The 27,265-nt window shown below is 37.0% G+C and overlaps 1 protein-coding gene across 1 annotated transcript in view; it reads left to right on the top strand.

Moving 5' to 3' along the window:
• Positions 1-27,265, top strand: part of LOC122794104 — a 1,019,538-nt gene that overhangs the window by 238,440 nt on the left and 753,833 nt on the right. Inside the window, exon 4 of the mRNA XM_044062251.1 lies at positions 24,565-24,618. Coding sequence (XP_043918186.1) covers positions 24,565-24,618 — 54 coding nt within the window. The remainder of the gene's footprint in view (positions 1-24,564; positions 24,619-27,265) is intronic.

Here is a 27,265-nt window from a genome sequence, read left to right as displayed (position 1 = left end):
ATATTTTCATTTGTATGTCTTTTTAAAAGTCATTTAAGGAATACAGTCACATGACTACCTATTAAGCAGTCATTTTGTATTTAAATGGGAGTGTTTTAGTTTAAGTGTTAGCATCTGATGAAGCAGCTCAGTCTGTGAAAGCACTTATGCAGTCTTGACTAAACTAGTTTTACCTTTGAGAACCTGGCCATCTTTGAGTCCGTTTGTCTTGATAGATTTATTCTATGGATGTTTTCTGTTTTTGGACTCTTTTACCTGGATAAGTTGGATCTTTTGTCTTTTTTCTTAATGTTCCTAAACTTGTTGGGTTAATATTTCCTACCATGCTGAGCCAAAATAATGAACCGATGTTCACCGGTGACAAATGCATTTTTAATTTTTAAAGGGAAGTTATTTCCAAATGGTACTGGGGCTTCAAATTGAAAAGAAGTCAAGAGTGTGGTGGCCATGCCATGACCTTTGTTACAGTTGCTGATGAGGAAGTTTTCATAGCATAACTCACTTTCATTTCCAAGACATTAATATGATTCAGATTTACATAGCTTCATCTGCAATCAGAGATACACTGCATTGTCGCATGATGCCTCATGGATTAATCCATGTGGGTTGGATTTCACTTTTATTCTAGGTGGAAATAGGATTCAATATTTGGATGTGGAATTTTATGTTGGGTCTGATGGAAGAATACAACATAGACCCTTTCATAAGATTACAGCGGTTAATAATTTTTTACATGCATCTAGCACGCATAGTTCCCATCTTATTGAATCACTGCCAGTTGGGGAATTTAAACGGATTGCAGATAATACTTCAGAATATGATAATTTAAGAGTGGAATTCAACCGAGTATATGAGAAATGATGTGTTAGAGGGTATTCCCATGGAATGGTGAAGGCAGCTACAGACAAAGTGGAAAAAGATTTGGGGTTAGTTCATTATGATGGAAGATTTTTAACAAATACTAGAAAGTATAAAAATAGGAGCAAGATAATTTTGGAATAGGAAGCAGGTGAAGAGAAAGATAAAATATTTTTTGTTATCAGGTTTTCAGCTTTTTCTCCCATTTTAAGGAAATTGGTGATGGCATTGTGGCCAATTATTAGCAGGGATGATAGTTTAAGGAATATCATCCCTAAGAAAGTATTTTTTTCTTATGGTAGGTTCCAGAATTTAAAGGAGCTAGTAAGAAACAGGGGCAGAAGGAAGAAGGCGGTCAATGCAGGTGCATATGCCTGTGGTAGATGCAAAGTATGTGATAAAATCAGAAATTTGGATGGTACCAGGATCAATGGCATTGTATATAATGCCATTGATCATTTTGACTGTAATTTGTTTGGAGTAATTTATGCCATTGGATGCAGTTGTCCAGTACAAAAGTGGTATTTGGGACAAACCAAGCATAAGGTCAAATTAAGAATCCTAGAACATCTAGGTGATATTAGAAATTCAAGGTTGGATAGTCCAGTGGCTAGTCATTTTCATGAGAAGCATGGAGGTTCAATGAAGGATTTAATTTTTAGTGTTATAGCCAAACCCTATGGGGTGGGGAGGACAAATAACAATTTTCAAAGGAGGTTATTAAATATGGAATCAAAGTATATTATTAATTTCAATACTCTCTATCCCAATGGTATGAATTTAGAAGCATGAAAAGAATTATGTATGTTTTAATAGAATTATTTAGGGTATAAATTAATCATGCAAGTAGTTGTATATGTAATAAAATATAGTATAAAGTATAAATGTCTTTTGAAAATGTGACTTTAAATTTTGGAAAAATGTTAATTGAATTTAATTAAATACTTAACGTCGGGTTGTTCAAATAGGACTGTGTTTGTGAATGTAAATTATTCCATGTGAAGGCGAAGGCCGAGGTACCAGAATCAATAAGGCATTTTATTCATTTCCAGTCCGTGCTGTTATTTCCGTTATTTGGTGGTTTTCAGTTTAAATTTTCTTTGTGGTTGTTTAGCAGTTTGTATCGGTGTTTCTTGTGGAGATATGCAATTTGCAAGGTTAAATCTGTTACATGGTTCTTTAGTAGAGTTTAATCCTTGTGTTAATTATGCTTACATTTTTGGATGGGACGTGAAAGATTTTTTTCTGTTACAAAGATCTGAAATGAAAATTCATATCATGTGATGGCCTTTCTAATTTTTGAGGAACATTTATACTGCAAGTTATGTAAATTCAATACCATGAATAATCTAACTAATGGATATATGACATAATAATTTAACCGTTTTTGTCTGGGATGGTTTTGGTTTGGGTTTTCATTTGAGTTTTATTTTGATGGTGAGTGTGTCAAGGATTTCTTCTTCTATATTTTCCACTCAGTGGTGTGAGACCTGGCTTTAGATTATTGTCACTTTTGAAGTGACACACAAACCCCCATGTGCAAAAATGAGAAGAAAGCGGTTGTGGCTGGATGGATGGATTTAGCCATATATGGTTTACTATCAAAATGTGGAATGCTACTTAGGTGAAAATGGTATGGTCCAATGTGTGTTTTCCAGTTTCCATAATGCCAGTCCATAAATGTTTGAATCCTCATTAGAGAATGGCTGTGTGCATTTGTTAATATGGGAACAATTTTCTGATAACAGATCGCACCACAGTGGGATTGGGAAATGTACCCTCTTCCTCACTGTAGTACGATCTCAGAGTTGGAATATATAATATGCAGGGGGTGGGGGGGGAGCAGGGGGGCTTGATCCCCCCACAAAAAACATTACCAGTAAAATGGAATTTCGACATTGGAACTTCTGGTATTCCAATGTCGATTCTATGATTACTATTTCTGACATTTTGGCAATTCTGTATTACCAAATTGGGGCAAAAAATTAGATCAAAAAGTGGAAAATTATTTTGATTTTCCACATTTTGGTAGTAAACTGTCATATACATTTTTTATACATTCTAAGAGTTTTCAAGGTTTAGAGTTTTAGATGTAGATGGTCTGAAATGTCAAAAAAATACTTTTCTTACAAAATGAAATATTACTTGTGAATTTAATTCTTCATATTTGAAAGGATACATTTTAAGGTATATTAGCTTCTAACAATGACTTTATGCTGTTTGTGAAGGTATGCAGTTTAGAGTTCATTGTTTTACAGGATAGTCTCTAAAGTGAATCATGAATGTCAATGATTGCATATTAAAACAACATTAATAAAACAGATTGAAAGGAGTTCGTATTTACTTTAATGAGTTCTTAAATATGCATTCTCTTTTCATTGAAAGCCATGATCTGTATGTACATCAGTTTCACCACATATATTTTAAATAAGCAAATACTCTGTTGAACTTAATTTCTTCAATTATACAAATTCATAAGTTCACAGATTCATGTGCCAAACATAGGACCTGCAGGTCTTTAAGAAGCCTACATCATATAATCATAAGGTGACATTTTCTACTCAACATATGCATGAAAATTAATTTTAAATAGAATTAATACCTCGTTTCTTCTTTTTCTAAAGGAAATCTTATTCCATAATCTTCAAAGCTTATATTACTGAATCTGTCACATTTTTGTAGCTGATAATTAATTATCGTATTGGTTTCTCCATTTCAGTGTTATAGCTTCCCCAGCAGCACACTCCAGGAACAGACACTGAAGTAGAAATGGATTATATTATGTGTTACAGAAAGGCAGAGGTCACCTCTCTGCAACTTACAAGAAAGAGGATATAATGACAATCCTTAACAATCCTGAATCCTTTGCAAATAGTTCAGGTTGTGCAGTGCTTTGATTTTTCAAAGAAGACTTGATTGTAGATTTGCCGGTTGTTTCAGGTGTATTTGTAAAGCTTGCACTTTTTTAAATGCACCACATTAAGGGCACAGCAGGTGCTTGAAGAAACGGCCATGAAGAGGAAGCATCATCTTACTCTCCTTCATGTACTGTGCAGGAGTTCTCCTGAAGACAATAGCACAAGCTGCTGTCCCCCTGTATCTCCTCTGAAAATGGTGTCACTTTCCTAAGGAACAAAGTGGCAGCCTGAATATCATGCCTATACTGTGTGTTTTGAAGCATGATGCCACAGAAAGTAGTGCAACATGCATAAATGCTCTGGTCTCCAGTACAAGCTTGTGGCTATAACCTGTGGGAGGCAAGAATAGGAAGTAAGCTTATGCCACAGAACTGTCACAGCAGAATATAACAATTCATACACATTCTTGTCTCCTGATCTAATCTGCAGTTGTTCTACATAAACATGCATAGATTTGCATTGTCTTAGCATAGGTATAGACTTGGGGAGTCTTAGAACCACACCATCATTTTGAAGGCTGCATTGCTCAGAAATAGGAAGACATAGTCCATATTTGGATAGCACCATTTTGTAGTGTTGTTTGGATATATGGGTAGTCTGAAGAGGTATGCAATTCATGGTATGTTGTAAGTTTTGTTTTGTGTACCTTCTTAAGATGTGCTCTCTTTCATTGTAAGTCACATTGCAAAAGGTTATCATAGGAATATGTGTCTCTGGATGTGTCTCATGTCTGCAGAAGGTATTGGTAACAAGGTAAGTCATGATATCAGGACAGTCACCTGTCATTGTTGTAGTCCTGTAATGACCTGCCTAATGTATGTATTGGCCTATGGGGCGGGGGGGGGGGTACTTCAGTCATGTGCCTACATATATCCCCCTCTGAATAGAAAGAAGTGGGGATAGTTGTGACATCCCAATCCTATATAAAAATGAGAAAAATGGGTGTTGATGATTCATTTGTCATTTTGTAGTTATTTGCCTATATCTTTATGTATATTTGAGATCTCTGCACTAAATCATAAGATGGGACTGTGAATTGCTACTAGTATGTACTATAGTAAGCACTGGCAATTCAAAAGCAAGTATTCATTGCATACTGAGCAGCATGTCTATGAATCCTGGCCTCTGTTTTCCTAATGTTATTATGTCTAGGAAGAATACAAAGTACTACACAGAGTAATAGAATAAATGAGTGCATTATGAAACTGAAATATTTCTTGCTTGACTACTTGAAATTTGTTGTGAGTAACTTATGTTAGTTGATGCATATGTTCATTTATTTTCATATTCTTCTTCTTTCGTCTTTTCCCGGTTAGGGGTTGCCACAGCAGATCACCTGTTCGCTCATGATTGGCAGTAGAGTTTTCCAGTGTCAAGTTGCCAGCCCAGCGCCCAACCTTCCACAGAAGGCACACACACGCACACACTCACACCTAGGGCCAATTTAGAGTGTCCAATCCACATACAGCATGTCTTTGAGATGTGGGAGGAAAGAGCACCCGGAGGAAACCTATGCGACCACAGGGAGGACATGCAGACTCCGCACAGAAGGCACCCCAGCTGAGAATCGAACTGGAGTACATTTATTTTCATACTGATTTACATATTTACGTATTTACAAACTGCAGTAGTGTTGTCGCCTCACAGACATTGCCCGTTCGATTCTCAGTTAGAGCGTTTTCTGTGTAGCGACATGTGTGAATGGGCGTTCCTTCATTGAAGGTTGTGTGTTAGGCCTGGCAAGCCAGCACATAAAAATCTACTGCCAATCATTAGCAGACCGGAGTTCCGCTGTGGCGACCCCTAACCGGGAAAAGCCGAAAGACACAACAACAACGTATTTACAAACTACTAAGATGAACACTTGGGAATGTATGTGTCTGGAAGGGACTATTTGTTGACAAATTAGTCAGTATTCATTTTTATTTATGTATTTATATATTTATTGTAAGCATTTAATATGTTCTGATAACCAAAGTAGATTATTTTGTGGAGACTTTTATTTCAATGGAGCAAGGATCACTTGCCCATCAATGGGAATGGCTCTCATTGTTAATAACAACACATCCCAAAAGCTCACTTAGCTGGCAGCTTGGGATCATGGCAGAAGAAATTTTGTGCTCAAGAATCAGATCAAATAATTAGGATAATAAAAGTCTAAATTGTTTTAATTGCTGTAATTTGCTTAAAAAGTTAAGAGAAAGTGCAGTTCTATAAAATCTTACTATGACAGTACATCTCCTTGCCTTCACTGCTGCAGCATTCTTCACAGATGCGATTCCCTGCCATGGAAGCCCTACATCCAGCCAGTCTACCAAAGCCTACTGTTGCTTTAAGGTACACCGAACGTCACCCATATGCTCCTTGTGTAGCATGGGGCATAAAAGTGACATTCAGATGTACATCTATAGAACCGATTAACCCAGTAGGAACACCTGTCCAAGCAATTCAAGATGTAACCTACACATCCAGGAAGGCAAAGGACGAGTGGGATGGATGTATGAAGGGAGCGAATACTGCAGCAGTCAAGGCAAGGACATCTACTGTTATGGTAAGATTTTACACAACTTGCTGCAATATTCTTCACAGATGGGAGAGTGCCAAAACTCAAGAGGAAACTTGGGAGGAGGAAGGAGAAGAAGGATCCACTAAAAAGCAATGATTAACGGCACTAGCAAAACCAGCCCTAGCTCTAGAGATACCATCTAACTTGTAGTGCTTAATAAAGATATGCACAAAAGTCACAGTAGCTGCTTCAGGAATAGAATTAGTATGAAAAAAGCACCAGAAGAAGCCACACTTCTAGTAGAATGAGCCTTAACTGAAGAAGGAATGCTCGTGTAACAAAAGGAAATAGACTTAGAAATCCAATAAGAAATAATTTGCTTGTATACATCTAGTCCTAAAGATAGGGCGGCCATGGTGGTGCAGTGGTTAGCATTGCTGCCTCACAGCAAGAGGTTCTCCGGTTCAATCCTCGGCTGGGGTGCCTTCTGTGTGGAGTCTGCATGTCCTCCCTGTGGTCGCGTGGGTTTCCTCCGGGTGATCAGGTTTCCTCCCACATCCCAAAGACATGCTGCAGGTGGATTGGACACTCTAAATTGGCCCTAGGTGTGCGTGTGAGTGTGCCTTCTGTGGAAGGTTGGGCGCCGGGCTGGCAACTCGACACCGTAAAACTCCACTGCCATTCAATGTGCGGACAAGGTGATCCGCTGTGGCGACCCCTAACCGGGAAAAAGCCAGAAGAAGATACATCTAGTCCCAAAGATCTAGGATGAAAAGAAAAAAAACAACGGTTTACATTTTCTAATAACCTTAGTCTTATCCAAATAAAGCCTGAGTTGCCTAAGCATGTTGAAAGTATGCAGCACCCTCTCACTGTCAGATTGCTGACAGTCACTGATTCAGTGATAGCTCATTAACCACCTTAGGAATAAAAGAAGGATTAGTGCACAAGGAGACTCTGTCCTCATGAAAGATCAAAAAAGGAGGACAAGCCATAAAGTCTTACAACTCAAGACACCCATCTGGCAGAACTAACAGCTAAAAATAGAACAGTGTTCCAAGAACAATGTGGCAAGGAAGCTGAAGCAACTTCTTTAAAACAAAATTAAGATTCTAGGGAGGAGGAACAGGCTTAATATAAATGCAATACACTAAATAAAATTAAAAATAAAAAAAAAATCATCCAGTGAATCCAGATGTAAAAGGTGTTTATTCTCCTGATACCTCGGCCTTTTACCTTCAAGCATACATAATACAAAAACCCAGCTCTTTAAATAGTTAAATAACAATTGAGTAATTGCCTTCCATTATTTCATTAAACAAAGGTCTAATATTAAGGACTCCATTAGGAAATAGTTTAACCTCAAATCTAGACACTAAAGGAGGAGATAAAGGCAGACAAACAGAGACAGCTGGCAAGTGGGCCTTAAAGAAGAATAGGCCAAACTGGAGAGAACCAAAGGAACATCTGCAGCAAGTGTCTCCAGGTTACAAGACAGACACCAGATAGAAAACTTCTTACATTTGGCTAAGAAGGATTTCCTAGTAGTAGGTTTCCTGGCCTCCTTCAGGACTTACAGCATTTCCTCAGAAAAAAAGTTTCTATAAGGACTCAAAATCCTGTCACCCACAGTGTCATTTGAAGTGTGGGTAGGTGGGGATGGATGCGAGACCCCTTGTCTTGTGTGATTAGATCCAGCCTGTGAAGTAATTTGTGACGATTGCCCCTGGCTTGATGCAGACGTAGAGAGAACCAGTGCTGTAACAGACAACAAGGAGTCACCAACACGATTTTGGGAGCATCCTGTTTAATCTTGAACAGGACTTTTGGAATGAGAGGAAGGGAAAGGATGCATAAAGAAACATCCCCTTCCACGAAAGTGATAGGGCATCCACCAGGAAGGCTTCAAAAACCCTGAAAACTGAGTAGCCTTAGCAGGAGGAGCCTGTTTGCCACTCTTTTCACCTTTAGTAGAAGTACAATATTGCGTATGAACAAAGGCTGACTTAGTGGGGTAGTTTCTTTGAACTTTAGACACAGCAGAAGGAAACAAATGTTTAAACTCCTGTAAGGCCATACCATTATACCAAAGGGATGTAAACAAACCAGAAGCTGCTTCTCCAAACAAAAGTTTAATATCCAGATGAGTGTCCATAAACTCAGCTTTAATATCAGGAAGTATAGGTTGAAGCCTAAGCCAAGAATGCCTTCTCATCACTGAACCAAAAACAGCAGCCCTAGAAGAGTCATCTGCCGCATCATAGCTACATTTGATAATATGAAGAATGACTTGTGAAGAAGTTCATAGCAAGGAAAGGCCAGAAGTTTTACCCTCAAAGTCTATAAAATCAGAAAGAAGTTGACAGGCCTGAGAAAGAAAAGCCAACAAATACCTACACATATGCGTCTGATAATTAATAATCCTACAAGCTAGAGATGCAGAAGTGGAAACCTTCTTACTCAGCCTTTCCATGGTTCTGCTGTCCTTGTCAGAAAGCAATAACTTGGGTGAAGGAAGCAACTGAGATGGCTTATCAGGTGTACAGACAGCACAGAGAGGTCAGCAGTAGGACATTTATACAAAAAATAACAGTCCTCAGGCACCCTATAAAACCTGTCAGGCTTCTTGGGAGCAGGGGGCAGAGAATCAGGTGCATGAGAGGCACTGGAAGAAGCATCCAGCAAAGCAGCCAAAACCAGAGGAATAGTGGCAGGTTTAAGGGATTCCAACTGCAGCATCTCATAGTACCGCTATGATATGGACATCGGAGACCTAAGCACAATCATACTTAAAAAAAATCCATCATCCTAGAGAGTGTGTCCACAAAGGAAATTTCCTCAAAAGGAACATCAGGACTAATAGATTCCTTCTCCTCTAACCCATAGTCCAAAGGAGAAGGAATTTGAGTAGAATTAGTCAGGGATTCATCATCACAATTTGACTCGTCCTCAGAAGAATCATGTTCTCCAGGCCTTTTGAGGGGAGTAGAGAACCAAGGAAGAGCAGAACAGAAACCCCCTGAGGAGGCTTTAATGACATACAATCATTAAATAGTCTCTGAGTAAAGGCCTACCACTCACTTTGTGTGTCTTTAGGAGCAGAAGAAACATTTTTAGTTTTTTGTTTCTTTTTTAAGGGAATGTCCCCCCTATAAAAATGGGAAGGCTCAGATCCAGGATGGCATTTGAGAACTGTAGTAGGAACTTCTTCTCCAACTAAAATCTGAGGAACTCCCCTAGGCCCCTCAGATAAAAATCAGCTGTGGTTCCCCCGAATATCCAAAACAGATGCCTGAAAAGTCTATTTGTATGTGCTGCCAGCCAGATCCTCACCAGCTTCCAATCTGGTTGCTGCAGAGAAATCCAACAACACAGCTGGGTGTGCCTCCTGGTTCTTACCAACCTCAGGAGAAACACCTAGCAGAGGCTGGAAATTGGAAGATTCCGGTTGCACCTTTTTCACCTTCTTCTTTCCTAATGGCTGACCCTCAGGGTGGGAGATTCCTTCAATTGTATCTTTAGCAAGAAGCTTAAGATGCTAGTTGTCAAGATACAAGGAAAGGGAATAAAGCCTACTGTGAAGGGTTTTTGGGATGAATGTCTGACAAATCAAACAAGATGTATGGTCACTCCTAGGCAAAAAAGACACTTATCATGGCGATCTTTATGGGAACTCTGTCTCCTGCTCTGGCATTTACCCTTTCTGAAAGACATTAACCCCAATGAGTGCAAATGAAAAAAAAAAGCAAGAAAAAACTAAAATCCCAATGGGACACTTATTTGCAACTTGAAAGGATTCAGCAAACAGGTGGAGGTGTAAGTATAACATATAGCACGAAAATGCATACAGCTGGTAAAAAATGGATGTAGGCAAACAGACTGATGGTAAAAAGAAACATTCAGACTGGTGGCAAAGAAGTTCTGTAGATGGTACTCCTGAATGTCACCTTAATACCCTATGCTACACAAGGGTCATTTGGATGACATTCGGCATACCTTCAGGCAATAGTAGGGTTTGGTAGACTAGTCGAACATCAAGCTTCAACAGCAGGGAATATAAGGATATCAAGAGGTATTGCATCAGTACACATTTTATGAAATATGAAGTATGAAACTGTAATGTCTGGCATTACTGACTGACTGCAATCCTCAGTGATTTACCAGAAAAAAATTACAAAAGACAGAACAAAAATATAAAGTGAAAGCAGGTACAGACTGCAGAATCAAAGACAGTTGAGAGTTATGCTTGGAGTACAGAGAAAGACTTCTTAAATCACATGAACTCACACAATTAGAGACCTGCATGCTATGTATATATATATATATATATATATATATATATATATATATATATGGGTCTACTTCATTTCACCTAACTTCCAATTCACTGACTTTCATTTCACTGACCCCATTTCACTGAAATTTCATTTGACTGACACTTCATTTGACTGACAGTTCATTTGACTGACAAGTATTATTAGCAAGAAAATGGAATATGCCCACTTCCCCACTGTAGTGCGACCCTGGAGTTAGAATATATAGTTGGGGGTGTGGGGGGCACAGCCCCCCACATCGGGGGTGTGGAGGGCGCAGCCCCGCACTTCATTTCATATGATATTGTTAAGTTTTGATATAATATTGCTTAGTAAAATAAAAGTAAGTGGGGCTGCCCACACCCCATGTGGGGCTGTGCCCCCCACACCCCCAACTATATATTCTAACTCCAGGGTTGCACTACAGTGGGGAAGGGGGCATATTCCATTTTCTTGCTAATAATACTTGTCAGTCAAATGAACTGTCAGTGAAGTGAAGTGTCAGTGAAATGAAATTTCAGTCATTTGGTCTCAGTCAAATGGGAGTCAGTGAATTGGAAGTTAGGTGAAATGAACTAGACCCATATATATATATATATATATATATATATATATATATATATATACATATATACACACATGAATAATATATATATATATGAATAATATTCTGAGCCTTTCACTATCCAGACTAAAGATGCTTCTCAACAACCGAGAGGATTTAAATATAAGGATGGAATCTTGTGTGCTAGCACTCTAAGGCTATTTTGTTCCCCTTTAATATGAAATCTCTAACTACTTGCCTTCTCAACTAACCACACTTCTCTTGTTTGTCATCATGAAAACTAAATGTGTAAATATTTCATAAAATAAACTTATAATGCTGTTAAATTTCAATATAAGCATGACTGTGTATTGACACTTGTTATGTACGTGTGGAACTTTTCTCCCTGGGCCTTCACTGAAAATGGACATGTATCCAGTCGGACTCTCCTGATTAACAAATGTAAAATAAATAAATAAATAAGTAAATGTAAAGCTGATCCCATTCCATGTGAAGCTGATCCCAGCCTAAAAGTGTCAGTGATGGAGATGGTAGCCAAAGGGAGGCACAATGTTTCCCCCCATTATGCCTTTCATGAGATGGTTGTCATAGCAAAGCACAGGTGAAGTGATGTGCGGTGAAAGAGGTGAATGTGATGGGTACAAGGTTTTAGGGAGAACAATTGACAATGCAGGAGACCTTTAACTATGACCACAAATACATTATTGGCATTCAGTGCTGAAAGCCAAGTCAGAAGCAATGATGTATGTCAGGTGAATAAGCAGAGAGTTTTTTTTCACAACTTGTTTTATCCTTTCTTTCTTTCTCTTTCTTACTTTCTTTCTTTCTTTCTTCCTTTCTTTTCTCTAATTGAAGAGTGGAAGAAGGCCCCAGATTGAGGAACTACACAAGGCACCAGATGACATGCTAATAGCTCTGGAGGGAAGCATGACTTTTGGAGGAAGGATGAATTTTTCCTTTCATTATACAGATGTATTTTTGTCATCTGTTTACAGGAGGTGTTCTATATGGCTCACAAAAAGGACTACTTGCTGTTTTTTTGTTTGCATGAATGTGTTCCTGTTTACTGAGACAAGAAGTGTATAGTATGCAAGACATAGATATAGATGTAAATTATATATATATATATATATATATATATATATATATATATATATATATATATATATATATAGACAGATAGATATAGATATAGATATAGATAGATATAAAAAACAAATACAGGTTTTATATAAGACACACACACACGCACACACACACACATCCATATTTGGTATTAACAAAGTTTTATAGAGAAAACAAAGCATTAACTGTTTTGTTTTAAAATTCTGCAAATATGTCACAATGGGAAAATCTAGATGGTAATACATATGAAATGTTGACACCTATTAGTCCGTGTCTCAGAATAATAAGACTGAGTGGCTGCAAATGTGACTTACACATATTAAGTCTAAGATTGTATTTTCTTGGAATATTCCTTTTCTCCATGGCAATCTTGGAGTTAGTATATGTAAGTCTGAGGTTTATGGAGAATAAGAGTGCAATGGGATCTATTGTCCTGAAAAAACAACTTTAATGAAGAGCAATGATTTCTGACATTGCTGTTCTGCTATGCTTTCAGTATTTTGTTTTCTGCATTTTGAGGCTTGCACTTATGAATTGCAATAGTTAACACAATGTGTTAGTGTGTGTGTTTGTGTGTGTGTGTGTGTGTGTGTGTGTGTGTGTGTGTGTGTGTGTGTGTGTGTGTGTGCATATGTGTGTGTGTGTGTGTGTGTGTGTGTGTGTGTGTGTGTGTGTGTGTGTGTGTGTGTGTGTATACAGCTTAATTAAGGTCTGGATCTGGGGATAGGATGACCTGTATCTTGTTTTTTTCTGGATATTTTATGTACATATGCAACCAGTAGTCTTTTTATTTATTTACATGTTTATGTATTCATTTATTTATTTATTTTTACTAATGGCTCTATATTTGTCAGAGATTTTGATGACAGAGCTGTGATTATTTAAACTGTGTTTTGGCTGTGTCTGTCAACATCCCCACTTTTCAAATTATTTTGTTTTTGTGTCAGCATTGTGGATTGCAATCACAAAGTATTATGGTTATTCTGAAAGGAATTAAGCATGTGACAGAACCCTAATCTGATTGTTTCTTATATGTCATGTCAAGGAGTAATGCAGTTTAAATATAAATATACTCTTCAAACATTGAATTTTGCTTTAAGTTGCAAATGCTGAGGCCAACAATTATTTTATTAGTAGGTACAGCATTGTAGTCTCACTAGCCTCAGTTAATTGTTACCCACCTTAGAAGCTAAGTTTGTATCTTCATAGGTTCTGAATACTAGTGCTCTGGCTATGAGCCCATCAAGGAATATATAATTCTTTGTTGCATTTAAATTTGTCTTTTCCTAGACAATAATCCAGTTTTACCTAAAACTGTCTGATGGCCTCTGACAGTCATACTTGTATTGAGAGTTTTTATAAAGTCTTGGTATTGTTTGGAAATATACCTGACCCTGTTAGATATCTTATTTGTTTGCTACACTTAGTATTTATATATCTACATGTTCTATCATTACTATAAATGTCTACAGCCAACAATGCTTTGAGTATTTCACGCATAAAAGCAATGCATTCCAACCATAGTATATGCCATTCTTCTGTAAGCAATGGAACTACAGCTGAATGAATTTCAACATCTCTGAAAAGAGAAAATGTCTTATTGATGGAATCAAACTTTGTGAATTTGCATTTGATCAGGTCCAATAAATTTTCCTGAATTTGACTTTAAGTACAAAAAAGATGCATTGTGCTCCAAAAGCTGCCTTATCCTGATTTTATAAAGTTCCACCAGTGTACTTGGGTCTGGTGTCACCATAGATTTAAATAATAAGCTTACCAGTTTTAAGGTTCTGTGTTGAATGCTTTGCAAAAGCGCTTTAAAAGCTAATCTGTTATCTAACTACAAGATCTTGAAACTATATAACTTGTTTTAACTCATCCTTACTTGTTGAGACTGCAGTAATTAAGTACCTGCAAGAGTTAATAAGATGGTCCTTGTATCAACCCATTTAGAGACCATAGACATTTTCTATATATTTTAGGGGAAGATGTTCTGCATTGTTTTGTCTAGATGTCATGAACTTCAGCAGTTAAAAAAAAAACTTGCATAGAAAAAAGTTTAGGTACCTTAGACAAAACAAAGGAAGATATGGGATAAACAAATAATGCCACCATTGTGAAGGTTGGGTACAAGGCTTGGCCAGCAGCCCAGTTAAAAAAGATTTATCAGAAAACGTTTGAGATTGACTATGTTTATGGGTGTTCCTTAGTAAAAAATTCCTGTTTAAAAATTCTAAAACACAAAGCAATTTCTGAAAGGAAGTATAGGAAAAGGGGTTGTGGTATAGAATAGGACAGGGAGAATGTTTCATTGCATTGTACTAAGATTAGATGATGCTGGTATATTTAGATATTTTCAAAAATGTTCATATGCTTAAGATACTTTATGGTCATTATGGAAAGAAGTTGGATACCAGCACATTTTCTGTGGATACATTTTTTTTTCCAATGGCCCAGTATATTTGTAAAGGCAGATGTCAAAAAGTCTTATTCAATAAAAAGGACATTCCAATATGTGTTAAAGCAATTGCAATTGTCATTCTGGAATAAGGGAGTGGAGGTTAACTCTTGCTGGGCTCTTCATCTTGTTGATATGTGGAAGTATTGAATTTTCATTTCGACATTTCTGTCATGCACTATTGTAGTATGCATTTTAAGTAATAAACTAAGTATGGTTTTATAAATATACATTATTTATTTATTTATTTGTCTTTGTTTACCAGGAAAGTCTGACTGGGCAATACCCATTTTCAGCTGAGGCCTGGGGAGAAAAGCATTTGTTTACATTGCATTATACTTAGCTCCAGTTAAACATAGTACTTACATTTCTATTTATATTTATACACATACAGTAATTACATTTATACATTGTAAGATTTTACAGAGGTAGAAGTTACTAAAAAGAAAACCCATATGCAACTTAGTAGATTGTACTGGCAGGAGTTATTTATAAAATTTGTTTTGTCATTTCAGTGAGAGTTTGAGAGTATTCTGTTTAAGGAGATTATTTGGAGAGTATTGTATAATGAGCACAACGTTCTGTCCTGGTAATGAACATGTGCAGGACCAGGATTGGTTAAGATATTTTTTAAGCAGTGGTTTAAAACTACTGAGTTTGTCAGAGAATTGTATTTGTGTGGGGATACTATTCCAGAGTTTAGCAATGCACTGGGAGTAAAGAGAGTCTCCTGCAACATTATTTGGCTTATTTCTGAGTAATTTTTTTTTAATTGATATTTTATACAGGAAAGAATGTGGCCAGTTATATTTTGGTATTGGTCTGCTATTTGTTCATAAATTTGGATACTTAGTTTTAAGATATTTACAGATAAATAAATCAGATATGATTTGTTTGTAGAGATAGGGTGCTATAGAGGAAGACAGACTGGGTAGATGTTGATATTCGTTGTGAGGACTGATTGAAGTCCTATGTATTTGCAGGAGGTAGATTGATCATTGGTGAGGAATGCTAGTAAAGTTAGGAAAAATAGTGGAATAATTTGAGTTAGGGGGATCTTATTTAACTTGGGTTTTATCTTTGCTGTAAAATAAGATTATAAAATGTTAGGACATTACTGGGTTGGTTGTAGAGATGCAATGTGATAGTTTTAGGGGGCAAGGAGTAGAACAGTTTGAGAAAGAGAGTCTTGATTGATAAATTAGAGTGGGTGTTCCTACTGATTTTTCTGGAGGGAACTAATGGTATTGGTTTATGGGATATGTGGGTGGTGGTATGGAAGTATAAAAGTTCAGTAAGACTATGTAAGTGGGAATTGGGAGTAGGGTATGGGAGTGGAGTGAGCCTGATCAAAGATGAATGAAGTAAGTTGAAAACTTGGCAAAGAGACAGAGAAAAACAGTGACTGAGCTTAAACAGACACAGATTGGCTCAGAGAGTTAAGTAAAAGGAACAATGTAGTTTAAAAGACCTCTGTGCCAATAGATGAAACTCTTGATGTTGTTGCTTTAGGACAGAATTTTATTTGGAGAGTTTGTCCAGTATAAGCTTAACCTGACAAGTGGTGGTTCATTACAGCAAAAGATTGTATTGACTGTTTGAGCAACTGTGTAATGGTAATGAGGTTTCTATGTACTTTGAATGGCAAAGCCCAAAGGCCACCCCCCCCCCCAACAAAGATAAACAAAATAATGAGAAAAAAATAAGCCAAAATGCAGGACTGCATCTCTAGAAAAATATTGTCTCAGAACTGAAAGTAGTTACATAAGTATTTAAGCCAAATGAGAAATAAACTTAAGGAAGGGAGGCAGTGGACTGTTAAAACACTCAATGGAAGACAGTTGAAGGGAAAAAGTAGCAATGGGACTGTTGTACTCTAAGAAAATGGTGCTATTATAGTGGGCAAAGTTCGTTGTTTTAGGCTGTCAAAATATTTATAATTTATATAAAAATATAGCCCACAGACTGGTGTTCAAACTGCAGATTTCACTGTTACATACATATCTGTTTGCTTGCAGGGACACTTTTCTAGCTATAAGAGGCAGTTGAGTGCACTGAATCAGTGGTGCCTGTGCACACATACTGGCTCAGAGCTGAATGTGGTTCAAAAACTGTCTTGGGCAAGGAGAAATAAGAAAGGAAAGGAAACCAAGGTTGACTTCCTTGAAGGCATGCAGTTCCACTGAAGAAAGATAGGAGGATATAAATAATGGGAGTGGCAAGTCTAAAGAAATGAAGACAATATAAGAGAAAGAAACAGTCTGAGTAAGACCACTAAGAGTAAATGTCAGTGTCTGTTAGGAAGTAGAGAGAAAAAGCTGACCAGCAGGATGTCTGTACAGACTGCCAGGCTACTGCTTACAAACTAGGGCACTGAAGCACTTGACTTCAGACTAATCACTGTGCAGGCTAAAATACATGCAGAAAAGACTGCCTGCCTAACACTTACTTCAAGCACAAGGGAGGGCAGAGGGGGTACAAAGTTTATCCAAAATAATGGTGGGTGGATAGAGTGGACTCAGAATGACTTATGGATGAGTCTGCTGTGTGTATGCTTTATGGATATTTCCTTTGAACTTAAAGCACAAGGGTAGAGGTTATACAAACTTTGTCCAAAAAATGGTGGGTGAATTGAGTGGACACCAACTGCCTTTTGGATGAGCCTGCTGTGTGTATGCTTTGGGGATGTTTCCAATTAACTTAAAGCACAAGGGCAGTGGTGGTACAAAGTTTGTCCAAAAAATAAGAAAAAAATGGTGTGGCTTGAGTGGACTCAGATTGCCTTTTGGATGACCCTGCTGTGTATATGCTTAACAGATGTTTCCAGTGAACCCTGTAACTCCTATGTACCTTGATAGGGAGAAAGAAAGAGAGAGAGAGAGAGAGAGAAGGAAGGAAGGAAGGAATATTAATTTTAATATCTGGCGTGGGATCTTTAAATACACCACAATCACCACTACCTCAGGCAGAAGGGATCTCACTTTACTATCTCATTTGATGAACAGCTCATTCAAGAATGCAGCACACCCCCACAAAAATCTTCACTTCCCGCACAAAAGGCAAGTGTGCTACCTGTCTAGCCACCATTACTGTGATGTGTTGTCATACATGTGTGCTAGAAATTTAGAAAATGTTCTTTTTGTTTGCTTTAGAAATATTGAAAGGTGATGAGAGGGGAGACAATGTTGAGTATTTTTTTTTGAGTGCCATGAATTCGTCATCATCTTCTTTTGGCTGTTCCCATTAGGGGTCACCACAGCAGACCATCTGTTTCCATTTCTTCCTGTCCTCTGCATCATGCTCTGTCACACCAACCACCTGCATGTCCTCTCTCACCACATCCATAAACCTTATCTTAGGCCTTCCTCTTTTCCTGTTACCTGGTAGCTTCATCCTTAGCATCTTTTTCCCAATATACTCAGCATCCTTCCTCAGCACATATCCAAACCAATGTAATCTTGCCTCTCTAGCTTTGTCTCCAAACCTTTCAACCTGGGCTGACCCTTTATACTTATTTCTAATCCTGTCCACCCTCGTCACACCCAGTGCAAATCTTAACATCTTTAACTCTGCCACATCCAGCTCAAACTCCTGCCTTTTTGTCAGTGCCACTGTCTCCAACCCATATAACATAGCTGGTTTCACTACCCTCTTGTAGTCCTTCCCTTTCACTCTTACTGGTACTCATCTATCACAAATCACTCCTGACACTCTTCTCCACCTACTCCATCCTGCCTGTACTTTCTTCTTCACCTCTCTTCCACACTCACCATTACTCTGAACTATTGATCCCAAGTATTTAAACTCATCCACCTTCGCCACCTCTACTCCTTGCATCCTCACCATTCCTCTATCCTCCCTCTCATTCACACAGATATATTCTACCATGAATTATATCAGCAAATTATCTTTAATTTATTATTTTTTTAACATTGTTTACCGGGAAAGTCCAACTTGGAATGAGTCAATTTTCAGTGGAGGCCTGTGGAGAAATGCTCCAGACACATGTTTTTATAATGTGGGAGAAAACCAGAGCACCTGGAGGAAACTCACATGAATGCAGGGAGGACATGCACAGAAGGCACTCCAGCCAAGAATTGAATCCAAGAACCTCTTGCTGTAAGGTGACAACACAATCCGCTGCACCACTGTGCCACCTACAATGCTGCAGAAGCCCAGGCTTGAATGAATGCATTAATATGAAGTATTTGTTGAAATGTTAAGTGCATTTCTCAGGCCTTTCTGTCATTGATTCTTTACTAATTTCATGGGTAATCAATTTCTATGCTGAACTGAACTAATTCCTTAAATTTAATCTGGAAACTTCCATCATCAAAAGAGAGACTTGACTATGTTAATTTTTACTCCTTAGCAGTGTTATATGTATGTGGTTAAGGTACATGCTTCACAAATTCAAATACATTTAGCTGTCACCCCTCCTCAGTAGGCCTGTGTTTGCAGGAACATTTTCTCTACACTATTTAATGCTGTAATATCTGTTTTTTATTTATCCAATTATTATCTAATTTGTAATAGAATTTCAAAACTTCATAGTCACATTTATATGTGTGGGAAATTAATTGGGATGCTGTACAGTATAACTGCAGACAATGCATGACTGAAACGTGCTTATACAGGAGCTCTTCTTCTCACACTGCTGTCACGAGGTTAGACAAGGGTAGGAGCCATAATGACTGAATGGCCACTCTTGACGGCTGTCTGTACACATCACAGACAAAGGAAAAATGCTGTTAAACACTCCTTCTAACAAAGGGCATAACTGAATATCAGTATTATGAATGACCACCTTGGCCAATTACTGTCTCACCATTTCTACTTCTTGTTCTATAGTAGTAGTGATACAAAATGCACAAATATCCATGTTAACAACACACAGAATCTATTTAGATAGGACAAGTGTATGCCAAGAAGAGATGAGAAAAAATATTAAATATATAATACAGAAGACTTTGAATATGATTTTTAGTAATGAAACTCTCAAAGACAGTAGATCAAAGACAACATTTTCTTATAACAGATGATACAATTTTAAAAGTCTATAGGAGAAAGTACAGAAAATGTAGTAAATAAGACCTGCACAAGAAAAGTTAAGGGGATCTTTGTATATGTTTTTTTAAGCCTGTAGATTTCTTTCAAACAGTGTGTGTGTGTGTGTGTGTGTGTGTGTGTGTGTGTGTGTGTGTGTGTGTGTGTGTGTGTGTGTGTGTGTGTATGTGTGTGTGTATCATACTACAAATGTAAGAAAAATGCACATTATTGTCATAAATGTATGTGCCAGAAATTCATGACATTCTTTTTTCTTGTTTTATGAAACATGGAAGATATGTAAGGAGATGAAATAGGGAGCCTTTCCCTGAGAAGCATGGATTATGTTGACAAATTATTTTTAATGCCACTGAATATCCATGTTCAAATTAAAACATCAGTGTAAGGTGTTTGTTAAAATAAAGATCTATTTGTGATTAATAGTTCTGCTGCTGGACAGAGATGCAGACTGTGGCTTATTGACTCACTCCCGCTTCCCATCAGAGGAATGCCAGCATCAAGAAGTCCATTTACATTCTTACATTCCTCAGTATTTTAAATCAAATGTAAAAACAAAACCTAAACAAATATCTTATGAACAGCAAATGCTCTTTTAAAATTGCAAACACCGATGTGTTCAGCAATAACTGATCTTTACAACAATGATACAATTCAAGGCACATTAATTACATCATTCAGCAGCATATCATGCATAAAAATCAAGCATATTCTTCTGTAACATTTCACAAATAACTGCTTTATTTAGCCAGGATATGCTTTCACATGATGGTAAGAAATTTGTTTTTTGGTGCTTGTTTTCTGAGACACTTACAAAAATATGAAGTATGATGGTTATATCTAGAATTAACATTGTTAGCAACACTCACTATCTCCCAGGCTGTACAACTCACAACTCATACTGCAAGTGTAAGTAATGGCTTCTTCAGCATCATCTAAGGTTTTCATCTGATACAGGTTGTGTGTCAGGGCTGGCAACTCGGCATGTAAAAATCTACTGCCAATCATTAGCAGACCGGAGTTCTGCTGTGGCGACCACTAACCAGGAAAAGCCGAAAGTCACAACAACAGCCATGCAATGGGTTGTGAGTCATTTGGTTTTGACAATATTAATGAATATATGTAAATACTGCATATGTCACAATGCTGAACAAACAACCAGCAGTATATATGAAGTGTGGTGCATTATAGATTGTCGGTGACTGTATTCTATTGTCTCCCAACATGATCTACCATACTATGGCTGGGATTCAGAAAAGGCCACCACCTTTCTGATTCAAAGACAGACCCCCCCCCCCACAGTTATCCTATATGGTCTGTAAGATTACTAAGGCGGGCTGTCTCCATGGCTAAGTTATGTGCTAATGAGGCATTCTCTAGAAGCAGCTTATATTAATTAGCGATGTGCTCCCTGCCAGAAATGCCTGTAGTTAGCTATTTACATAGCCAAGTAATTCACAGAATTGCTTGGCCGCTTAAAGTAACACAGATTACTATGTTAATGAACACAGAAAAGCTGCAGTTCCCCATTGTAGTCAATGGGGGATACTGCACAGAAGGTAATATAGACTGCATAAAAGGTAATATCAGGTAAGTGTCTGCAGTGAACTACAGGTGGGACGTTTGTCAGTGTCCGAGTGGCAGAGTGTGTGTGTATGTCTGCAGTGGTATGAGAGATTTAGAGTGAGGGTAACAGTGTGGATATGAGTGTGTGTGTGTGTGTGTGTGTGTGTGTGTGTGTGTGTGTGTGTGTGTGTGTGTGTGTGTGTGTGTGTGTGTGTGTGTGTTTGTTTGCGTGCGGACGTGTGTGTGTGTGTGGGGTGTGTATTTATGTATGTATGTGTATGTGAGTCTACCTGGGCAGTCACAGTAGGGAAGTTAAGAAATCAGTATAATAGCTATGTTTTTGTGTGCTTGCTTGTGTGTCTGTGTTTTTGTGTGTGTGTGCTTGAATGTATAATTGCTTTTGTGTGAGTTGTAGGGGTGACTGCAATCCCTCTAAACTCCCCCAGACTAATGAGCAAATCTTGCAGTACTGGGGAAACACTAGACATCAGGGAATGTTAAATATTATCCTACGTCATTTGAAAAGTTAACAGAAGGAGGTATAGCAGCATAAAACATGTATGGGGCATTAGACACTAGTGGAGTTTAGATACGGGGCATTAGAGACTAGGGAATTTTAGATATGGGGCATTAGACACTAGGGAATTTTAGCTATGGGGCATTAGACACTAGGAATGTTAGATATGTGGATATTAGACACTAGAAGATTTTAGATATGGGGCATTAGACACTAGGGAATTTTAGATATAACTTTTAGTGACTTCGAAAGTAAATAGAGCAAGATTTTGCAGCACAAAACATGTATAGGGGAACTCTAGACATCAGGGATATTATTTAATATTGCATTAAGTCACTTACAAAGTTAATAGAATATAAGTTTGCGGCATGAATCATAGGATATGAAATAAGAAACATGAAACTCTAATTTCTGGCATTGCTTAGTGATACTAATGCTCCATGACTTACAAGGGCCAGGCTCAAGACTTCCAACACTACTGAGAATTTCTAAATGTTGCTTTAACACACTGAAAAAGTTAATAGAGCAGCAGGTGTTATATCACAAAACATTTTCTGAAGAGTGATACTCCAATGTCTGGCATTACTGACTGACAGTAACTCTCCATGTTTTATGGAAGACTGGGCAGAAATAAAAGGCAACATCATGGATATTCTGTAAATGTTTCTGTTTGAATATGTACATGTGTGTGGGAGAACAAATGATAAGGGTGGCTGTGCCAATGTGATGCATGGACAGCCATGATGATTTCGACAGCAAAGTGTTGATTGCCACTAGTGGTAACACCCCGGATTCAGAGATATGCACATTCCATGACAATGACGTCTTTCATCATCATCATCATCATCATCATCATCATCATCATTCATTATCAGTGTCTCATATTCTCATTTTCTGGGATTTTGAAAACAGACCCCACAGTGGCCATTACATTTAGAGCCCACAGCGGGGACCTTACTGAATCCCATATCCCTCAAAAGCATGTAGTTGACAGAGTTGCAAAAATATTAATGCAAAAATGAAAACATTTATAATAAATGAAACATAATGCTTAAGGTCTCCACTGCAATGCACAGCAGATAATCTTAGTGTAATTTGGTTGCACAATTTATTCTTCCAGATGTTTCATATTATTAATTGTTAAGTAATTTAATTAAGGAAAGCAGTTCGAAACAATGTCTTGATGCCTTTAAGAAGCTATCTGAGTCAAGTAAAATTATACTATAAGGCACTTTATGGGTGAATGGTGCATGTTCTTTATAAATGAACTTTAGTGAAATTATTGACACAAAAACAGATTCAGTTTAATATATGCTATTGCAGTGGTTTCAGACATGGTATCTTTTTATGTACATTTAACAACATAGAAGAAAAGTAACATTTTTAAGTAATTAAGTACTGGCCAATGATTTTCACTTGGGGGTAGCTGATGTTATATAAGTACCTTAGAATTAGTTTGTGATGTTTGAATAAGTTCTTTATTTTGTAGCATGAAAGTGATAACATATTTTGTGACTAAAATGCCTTTTGTAGTACTCTGCCTCTCATTCTGTGCAGTTTTTGTTAATTACTTTTCATATTCTACACTTTTGTCATTTCAGTTTTTTGTTATTTTTGCTGATTTTTATGACTGTCATATTTTGTAAAATACCGTGTAGTTAATTATCAGTGCTATACTAAGTTTAAAGTAAACTATTATTCTTACAAGAGTTATTTGCTTTAGGTTAGTGTTGCAGTCTTGATAGCTGCTAGCACCGAGACTTTGGATTTTACATATTGTCAGTGTTATGTGTAGGGTTAAAGTTAGGTTTAGGGTGTGGTGTATGGGTTAAGTTTTTTTTTTTTTTTTTTTTTTTTGTGATCTGTGCATAGAGCATGAGGGGTGTATATTATGGCTGAGACACTGTAGAATTTTGTAACTGTTCTGCATTTTCAAAAATGTACAATGTGTATTTTAAAGTTACACTTGTCTGACTGCTGAATCTTCCACCATTTGAATTTGAAGTTGTGCGTTTTAAAATTATTCAGAAACTAGGAACACCTAGCAATAAACGTTCCAGAGTATGAACACTAAAGTAAAATGGAGTCTTAGACTTCACGTGAACAAACACAGCAAACTTCCTTTAATTTAAATAATCACCCAGGTCCATGCCATTGCTAAACAATTGTAATGGCAACTAAAATTAAATGCTGGACAACATCCAGGTCTCTTTGACAATATCATCCTGAGAAGTCCTCTAAATCATAAACAAAAACATTTTTATTCTTTTTTTTTCAGATTTATTGGTTTCTACAATTGGCTTGATCAATTTAATAGGTGATGTCTCTGATGAAATATATATGTGTTGTGTTTTATTGATTGTTAGTTGCTATTCTGATGAAATGCTTTATATATTGAGATGAAAGGCTTAATTATTTTAATAAAGCCGATTTGTTCACCTGATGACTTGAGTTCCTTGTTTCTTTTTTTTTTTAAATTGTGACATTCAAGCACAATAGAGTCAGGTAACCACTTTGGTTATATCATGTAGTGGTGATGTTAACATATGCATTACAATCATTTGAATCTAGAATTTGAATTGGAAGCACCTTATTTCTAAATGCTCTGTTTAATACAAATATTGCTCAGGTGTTGATCCATTGATGGTTTATACTGTTATGCTATTATTTACAGCAGAAAATGAAATACCTCTCATAACGACTTCTGTGACTACTACCAGTGCAGCAGGTCAGTGCATTTTTAAATTTTTTTCTTGTTTTTAACTTTGTAGTCCAAAAACATTTTGTCAACACATTTGATTTTCATCTAGCTTTTTGTCTCATGAGATTGGTTTTGATCAAAAATAATTATTTTATGCAACTTTTGTTTTGTTACTATGCAGACCTGCTCAGTCTAGAGCAAAGGGGGTGTCTCTGAGTCTGCAATCCCAAATGTATTGTGATTTAGCTGAAAGATGTTCAGCAAACACGGAAAAGGAATTACAACCAGATGAAGATAATTACATTAAATATGATATTTTTCTGATGGCAATGTATCAGTCTGATGGGGTGTGTACACATAATTCACAATAGAGATGGATGTACTGTTTTATTCACAGAAACTCCCTTAACTGAGACCTCCTTTGTTTTAGGATCTATATCCCCTAACTAGACATTTTTTTCGGAATTTATATGACCAGAGGGGAGATTATGATTTGCCAATTAAATCATTTTGCTTCTAGCACAGTCTGGCAAATCCATATTAGATAAAGAGGGCTTGGCTGACTTGACCCTCAATGTTCTGTAACTGTACAGGATTTAGTAGTAATAAATTCCCAAGGGGGAATACAATCTTCATTCAAAGGCATTACTCCCTGTTTAACCAAGTGTTAAATAATTATTTCATGAAAATTACACTGAAATCACTATTTAGTCATTTTGTCAGTCAACAAAGAGCAAAATGTTTCTCCATGTTACTGGCTGATGTAAAACAGGGTGTATCTGGAATCTGGTTCAGTTATTTTTTTTAAGTGAGTCAAATCCAAGCACTAAGTATTATAATCTCTTCCAACGATAAAATGAGTTCAGGTCAGAAACAAGGATTTCATACCTATTCTTTCAGGAAATATAACTTTTTCAAATGGCTACATAAATGTAACGGTACTACATGCTATTTAATGGCACACAATACATGTTTTCTGCTCCTAATTGCCTTTTCTTTATTACATACAGCGATTTGTTTGGCATACAGAGGTTTTTTTTTATCTTTATCAAATCATCACATTGTACTCCGTGACATAGGAATATATTCATTAACAGAAAAGAAAACAAACCAGAGTTGCATATTATATTATAGTGTAATATTTCATTCACTCCAATAAAATAAATTGCTATAGTCTTTCAACCTTACCCCTCTTCTTTAGTGTTATACTTCATGAATTATCCACACAAATTAATTCATTTTTATATAATTTGCTCTTTCTCTTTTTCAAGATCCTGCCTCCAGTTCCTTTATCTCATGTACATTAGTTAATACTTACATTGCTATTGGTTTAAATTTTGACTTCCAATGTATATTAATATCTTTTTGGCAGTTGATAGCATTAAACTTACAAAGACCTAACTGTGTCTAGAGAATTTATATCCTATATACCAGCTCAGAATTATTTCCTTAGTTACAACCATTTGTTCTCCCAGCATTACTGACAAATTACCCTGGCAGGAATGTTTACATTCTGTCACATCCTTACACTCCCAATTACCTCTCACTTTCCCATCACACCTCCACCATTTGGTATGTACCTGAGGAAATATCTTTTAAAGTCTGCTTGAGATCTAAAATACCTATGCAACACTTTCATACAAAAATTCTAAACTCTTTGTAGTTTTTTGCATAGCTGGGTGCCATACAGATGACTTCTCATAACCACTGATCAATTCTTGTAATTATCAAGGAATGGTGTATTTGCCCCACAAATTTACCCTGTTTTAACAGCATCTTATATTCTAGACTCAACTATAATCCCTCCCCAAAGGGGTCTTCATTACTACAGCACTACCCTGTGCCTTTCTTGTTGCCTATACTCTATCAGTCTTTGATAGGCAGAGCACCTGGAGGCTGCAGTCCAGTCTTCTGCTTGGGATCACCCTCTTTATTACATTTGCCTCCCTAGTTATTTGCTCCAAATACCATGGTTGCGTTGTTAATTCCCTTCAGTTAATTCCATCATTTCCTTGCCTATTTTTTTTACCTCTACATGCACACATCACTACTGGTAAAATTTCCTTTCTCCATCCCCATGCTGATTTAGTTCTTAGAATACATTCTGCTACTTTATGAAAATATTGCATATGATTGTGGTCATTCTCCTTAAGAACTCACTCATGTTTCATCTTCAACCCTTTCCACTTTGGTTTATAACCCCTTGCTTGAGTTATGCATATCAGCCTTAACTGTGCTGCTCTAAAGTATCCCTTCAAATCAGGTAATCATAAACTACCTTGTTCTATGCTGAGAATCAGCTTATCCCACTTAACTCTTGGCCTTTTCCCCTTCCCACGTGAATTCAACCCTTTAATAATTATCCACAACTTCTCCTCTGGTTAATAAAAATATGTTTAACCTGTATATAGAACTGAAAGACTAAAAAATATTTTCAGTGCTTGTATTTTACTATCCATATCCATAAAGAAGAATTTCCAGTTTATCAGTTTTTGTATTATCTTTTGTTTAATCTCTTCCCACAAATCCTTATCAGCTACAACAGCATCCTTTTTAAAGCATACACCTAAATACTTTATCTTTTCATGTCCCATAAATATGGGTATTGCCAAACCTAGTCATGTGTGGGTGCAAAGTTCATTGCAAATAACACCACCTTCTCTACTTATATGCT

The sequence above is a fragment of the Protopterus annectens genome, chromosome 2.part1 (assembly GCF_019279795.1).
Source record: "Protopterus annectens isolate FY-2018-M chromosome 2.part1, PAN1.0, whole genome shotgun sequence".
Classification (NCBI taxonomy): Eukaryota; Metazoa; Chordata; order Ceratodontiformes; family Protopteridae; genus Protopterus; species Protopterus annectens.
The sequence above is the reverse complement of the archived record's forward strand: the minus strand, read 5'-3'. Positions and strand labels throughout refer to the sequence as shown.